This window comes from Haliaeetus leucocephalus, unplaced genomic scaffold (assembly GCF_000737465.1).
Source record: "Haliaeetus leucocephalus isolate CR32 unplaced genomic scaffold, Haliaeetus_leucocephalus-4.0 Scaffold1014, whole genome shotgun sequence".
NCBI lineage: Eukaryota > Metazoa > Chordata > Aves > Accipitriformes > Accipitridae > Haliaeetus > Haliaeetus leucocephalus.
In genome coordinates this window covers 1,042,444-1,048,672 of record NW_010973450.1, presented here as the reverse complement: position 1 = coordinate 1,048,672, position 6,229 = coordinate 1,042,444, and the positions used below count along the sequence as shown (strand labels likewise).

At 45.7% G+C, this 6,229-nt stretch overlaps 1 protein-coding gene across 2 annotated transcripts in view; it reads right to left on the bottom strand.

Annotated features, from left to right (window-relative positions):
• Positions 1 to 3,935: 3,935 nt before the first annotated feature.
• Positions 3,936 to 6,229, bottom strand: part of P2RY1 (purinergic receptor P2Y, G-protein coupled, 1) — a 7,648-nt gene continuing 5,354 nt past the window's right edge. The window contains exons 3-4 of one of the 2 annotated variants that reach the window (XR_775461.1): positions 4,823 to 6,097; positions 3,936 to 4,311 (exon numbers count right to left, since the gene is read on the bottom strand). Coding sequence is in view for 1 of the 2 variants with exons in the window: in XM_010584916.1 (XP_010583218.1) it covers positions 4,938 to 6,029 (1,092 nt within the window). In the remaining variant the exon portion in view is untranslated. Of the gene's footprint in view, positions 6,098 to 6,229 lie in introns of both variants that reach the window. The other variant, XM_010584916.1, reaches the window with a different exon arrangement.

Genomic DNA, 6,229 nt, shown 5'->3' with positions numbered 1-6,229 from the left:
GCAGGTAACAAGTACGAATGTATAGACTTGAAAAAGAATGAGCTTATCGCAGAAGTAATACCTGTGTTAAGACAAACCACTCCTCATTAATGTTTTTGTTCTGGACCAATCTGAAGACAAAAACTAGTAACAAGGAAAAAAAAAACCCTGAACCCCAGAAAGGCAATTAGCAGTTTTTTTGTCTCCTGGCACCCCCAGGGCCAGTGCGTTTACCCGCTACAGCCCTGCCTTTCCAGGTGGGACTGCCTGCGTGTGGCAGCGGGGAAGAAGAGCCCCTTTCCATACCACGTTCTGCCCAGCTCCCCGTGGGACCAGCGCTAGCAGAACCAGCGCGTTGGGCTCAGCGGGCTCCAGACGGACTCAGCCCCGCAGCCGGAGCAGCCGCGGCTCCTGCAGCTCGGCCGGGCACCTGTGCCAGAGGCACCCGATGCGCCCAGAGCCTTGTGTCCCGCTGTCCCCCCCACCTTGTCCTTCCTCATCCAGAAAGGGGATGCCAGGCTCAGGAAAACTCGGCGCGACCCCTCTTCGGGCTCATGCAGCATGAGCTTGACGGTTTAGTCTATGGGACCACACTATGGAAACAGATCTTCAGCTTCCGTCCTTGGGCACGGCCAGGAAGGCAGCGGGATGCTCTGCGGTGGGCCATCAGCCACCGAAACGGCCCTCCAGCTTCCCACAGCCAACTGCCGCGGGATCGCAGGGGAATTCAGGCTGGGAGGCAGCTTACCGGGGCATCGAGTGCACTCTCCTGCTGAGAACAGGGTCAGGCAAGATACTTCTGGTTCCCTATGTCTCATCATTATTTCATTAACTTGGTGTCATATGAACTGGATTAAAACAAAAAAATCCGTGGTGCTGCGTTACAAGAATGTACAAACTGACAGCAGATCATGAGCAGGTTTCATAACGATTTCATTTTGTGTTAAAGATTACCATATGTAAGAGTTAATGGGCATAAACAAGAAAAAAAAGTAACCCTGTGAGCTGGAGGAAGCAAAATATAGCTAATGAATAATAATTTGTTTCAGCATGGAGCATTGTAGAATGCTTTGGCAAAACTTAAGCTCTAAATAACTATTTACTTCAAACCTTTTGGTGTCTTCAGTGAATGATTTGTAGTTATTAAAAGATTCCCAAATATACCCAGAGGAAAAATAGGTTAAAAGCATGACTGTGAAATCATAAAACGTTTAATCTCATTCGCTAGCTGAAGGCTACTACAGCACAACAAGGGAAGATGGAAGTTTTAGGTGGTCTTCCTGTAGTGAGACGATGTGCTGAATCTAGTTCCTAGTAAACCCAACCCATCGTCAGCATTGATTATTAATTAACAGCCCAAAGGCTGTAGCTGAGATTGCCTTCTCTTTGCATATCGGACAGATCAGAAACTCCCGTCGAGTGGCTTAGGGAATGGCTTCTTCAACCATTCCCATCACAGAGGTTTATAGATAAACACAGAAATCACCTTGGGCCTCTAATGTTGGTGGACCAATTGTCCTCCGTATTATAATAAGGGTAAGCGCCAAAAGGCAAATATTTGACAACAGACTTGCCAAGTTCCCCAGGAGCTAATGGCTCCAGCCATCACACTGCCTGCAGAAGATCTGCCTGGTTTTTGCCCTGGTGGTGTCCAATCCCCCATCTGACCAGCCTCCTCTCTGACGGGATGGCCCAACAGACACGATTCCGTCACGTTGCAGGTAAAAAGTAATCGTGTGGGAGGAGATAGGAATTTGGTGTGACTTTGCAGAGGTTGTGACTACCCCATGTCAAATACAGCAGTGCTTACAAAAAGAGCAGGACCTTTACATGAGATTGTGAGGCTCGGCTCCAAGTGCCAGCTGGATTCAGAGGAGGCTGTGACATCTCGTACAGCAGGGTGTCACATCGGAGCAGGAGGCGGTTTGAGGTGTGAGCTCTGCAGGCCATAGGATCTGAAAGATGGAAAATAAACTGTGTGTAAAATGCATTTAACGATCCTTCTCAGTGTTCGGTGGGAGGCTCCTGTACACTTCCGTGAGGTGAAGATGCCGAGTGCAGTTGCCTGCCACGGCTGATCATCGGTAAAAGTGATCTTCACGAAATAAAGTATCAGAACAGACCTCAGTAATGAACTGGGTGAATCATCTGGCCAACTGCAGAGTTCTCTTCAGCAAAGCAAGATGAAACAGAGAGAGCTTTCAACGGGTTCACGAGGAAAGCATAAAAACACGGCGGGTGTCCGAGACCCAGAGGACTGCAGGGAGGACAATACAAGAGAGGCACGGCTGTCCTGAGCTCCAGAAGGTGGGTCTCCCTGGCAGGGTGTCCATCCAGACCGTGGGTCTCTCCTGCAGCTTGCCCAGCCTGCTATAGCTGGGCCCGCAGAATTCTGTTGCGCTTGGATTTCATACACACTGTAATAGTCAGCCAACTTGGCCATATTAAAGAGACATATTGCAAAAAGACTGTAAGTAACTACATAAGGACCAACCTGGGTGTGCGGTTTTACATTCTGCTGTGTCTGTTTAGGATCTTTTTTCAGACATGAATTAGTGGAACGTTTTATTTCCTAACTGAAAGAGAAGAAAGAAATAGACCACGAAATGCTGGGAAATTAACACGATTTTAAACCTAGAGAAGCAGATTCAGAGAATATCCTATTTTTATGCACTCTCTCCATTTAATTCCTCTGCCATTCCAAACAAGACACGCCTCAGCTGAATGAAGTCTCAAATAATCACATAATAGGAGAAGTCATTTATTGTGAATCAGGCTCATTCTCCTGTGATATAAATAGGCTGTGCTGTTCCACAGTCTTTTGTCAGTAGGGATTAATTAGCAATTGACCCTTGGTTGGGATTTCTTCACTACCTCTACATTTTTCATCTTATAGGGCTAAATGAGATCTTAATATTGCCTTAAGAAGCTATGCTTCCTAAGCAGTAGTTTAATTTATCTCTAGGCTATAAATCAGTAGTTTAATTTATCACTAGGTTACATATCAACAGTGAATAGTCAGGGTGGAATTGAGTTTATTACAAAGATGTTCTGTTAGAAGACACAGTATTACAGTGATTGAAACATGCTGTTAAATTTTCCATTAATGCCCAATTCTGAATATGAACACGGAGAACCACACTTTACGTACTTTACATTTAGCTTTCTAATAAATAAGTTCAATAAATAGGGACTTGGCAGATTAAGAAGCTGTACGTGTGAACAGAAGCTGCTTTACAATGTTGTCAAAAAATAACTAGAGCTATTCTTGTTGTTACCAATCACTGGAAATTAGTAAGTAAAATATATAAATATTTTACTTTTACTATGAAGACTGGAGGAATGAAGATTTGTTAAAATCACCCTTAGGATTACATAGAACTTAATTTTGTACACTAAATTTATAATTTAGAGCATGCTTTCATACCATTTTTAGCACACAATATTTTCAAATACATTTCTTAAAAATATGAGAAATGAGTAAGACTGCTCATGTGAGATTTCGTCTGTGCTCTCATCACTAGCTCTTGTGTTACACAATATTGCAGTTTGGCTAATTTTGCATGACCTGTTCCACATTTGGAGAAGATATATAATAAAGGGCCGGATTTAGTCTGTAGTATATCGCAATATCTCGTTAATACAGTAATTTATTTGTCACAGTACAAAAAAATTAATTCCCCCAATTATTTTTTATATGTATATATTATATATAATCCATTTATATTATCCATCGTAACGATTATTTTCTTGGGAAACAACTCTTACGTTGCCTCTAAAGGTTGCCAGGAACAGACACATTTCTGTACCAAACGAAAATGCAGGTAACTCGAGCAACTGTAGTTTTACTTGTCTGAAAGGTACAGTTATTTCCAGCACACACGTGTCTCACGTTTTACCCGTAAAGAACTCCAGCAAGGCTCCCAACGCCGGCAGTCAGGCGTCCGCGCCGCGGCGCGATGCGGGTCAGCCTTTGGGACGGGCGTCTCGCCCCCAGCTCCGCAGAGCTGGCGCAGGCACTCCCCAGGCGAGCCCAGTCCGTGCTCAGCCCTGTCCCGCCGCTCCTCCGGCTGGCGACGCGCCGGTCCTCCTCAGCACGGAAGGCAGGATCGGACCGCCGGCCGCTCAGAACCAAATCGCCTCCGCACGCGTTCGCCCGCCGACATCTGTTCACGAAACGCACCGCTACGTGCACGTGCAAAGCAGGCGCCTGCTTGCACCAGCTCCTAGAGCGACCTGCTTATCTGTCTGCCAGGGGCTGAGGTGTCAGTTCACCTGGAAGCCAATTGCCTTTAAAGGGGGTCCAGATTTTTCATGAACAACCATCGTAATCTGAAAGCATAATCATGCACACATCAGTAAGCCTACCTTTTGTAAAACACCGGCACTCAAAGAAGACTGAATCATAAATGCTACCGAACTACCAAATAATTATCAACACTAGAAGTAGATGAAGAAGTAATAAAACTGCAAAGGTGAGATAACTGCATCGTGACTTTGATTTAAATACTTGTTTACAACGGCAAGTGAGCGAAAGGCTAGGCATGTGGACTGAGCCTCAGACGAGAAGATACTGCTCGCTCTTATTTTTATTTCCTATTTTTAAAGAGAGGCTGATTGAGAACATTTTTGAACGTGGGAGACTAAGTCATTAAAACAGAAGCACTTGGATCGCTTTCTTCCTTCAGGGGATTTACTTCATTTTACTTTATCTGACACAAGTCAGAAAGAAATGAGAATATTGTAAGGAGAAGGAAAGCTGAATTTTGACACGTTATTTTCCATTAAAAATCTTCCACTGACTTTGTTAGGCTTTTTCTAAGATCAGAAAATGAGGCTTTACCTAAAGCGAATTTGAGAGACTGGTAGATTTTCCTCACGCACTTGTAGCACTACAGTATCCTACTGTCTCAAAGCGGAGGATTTTTTCAAACTGTTCCGAAATCTTTCGCATTTGTTCACAAACTGGTATCTCCGTTCTGTTTGTAGTCTGATAAAATATTGAGAGTCATTTCCTCGCTTTTGGACTGCACGTTGTGTTCACTTCTTCTGGACGATTTCCTGGTCGCCCTGGAAAGCCGCCTTCGAAAGGTATCGCCTGCCAGGAAATAAAGAATGGGGTCGACGCAGCTGTTGAGGCTGGCCAGACCCCTCGTCACTTGGTAAGTGGCATAAACCTTATCGTTGAAGGCACACATTTGTGGAGTCTGAAAATCCACTCTGGCTCTTAGATTTAAGGTCTTCATCACGTGGAAGGGAAGGTAAGACACAGCAAAGACCGTCAACACAATAATAACCAGGTAAATCGACTTTCTCCTGAGAGGAGAATTGTCCAAATCTTTGTAAATCAAAGCTTTCACGATGAGCCCATAGCAACCAAGAATCAGTATGAATGGGATGCAGAACATCAGCACGGTGGTGCACATGCTGTAAATGAAGTAACTTCTCAGGTAATCATCAGCTGTCGTGTCGTAGCACGTCGTGGTTTTATTTCTCCTTATCCCCGTTCCCGAGTAGAAGAGTATGGGAGAAATCACGGCCACCACAATGACCCAGACCAGGGTGCTGACGTACACCGCGTTCTTCTTCTTCAGCCTCCCCAGCGACTTCAAGGGGTGCACCACTCCCGTGTACCTGTGCACACTTATGCACGTTAGAAACAAAATGCTGCCGTACAGGTTCACGTGGAAGATGAACCTCTGCAGCTTGCACATGATATCGCCGAAGATCCAGTCTGTTTTATTGAAGTAGTAAAAGATGAGGGCGGGCAGAGTCAAGACATACAAGAAATCGGCCAGGGCCAAGTTGAACATGTAAACCGAGATGCCGCTCCAAGGCCTCATGTGGAAGACAAACATCCAGATGGCCACGCTGTTGCCCAAAAACCCAGTGATGAAGACCAGAATGTAGACGGTGGGCAGGTAATAGAACTGGAAGCCGGTTTTGGTCAGGGAACACTTGGTGGTGGCGTTTCCCGCAGACCAGCCGCTGCTGGATAATAGGTTGGGTTCAGTTCCATTCAAAGCAGCAGAGAAGAGGACTTCGGTCATGATCCTTCCACCAGAGTCACATAGGTCTGAGGGGAAGCAACAGAGTCTCTACGGGAACAGCAGCGCATCTAAAAAAAAAAAAAAGAGCAAAGAAAACCTAGCTGGAAGCTGGGACCTGCCCGGCTTTCCTTCAGCGGGTTTCCAAGCGGCTCAGCCTTCTCCCACCCGCGCAGGTCGGTCTAGCGTGGGGCGCGGACCGT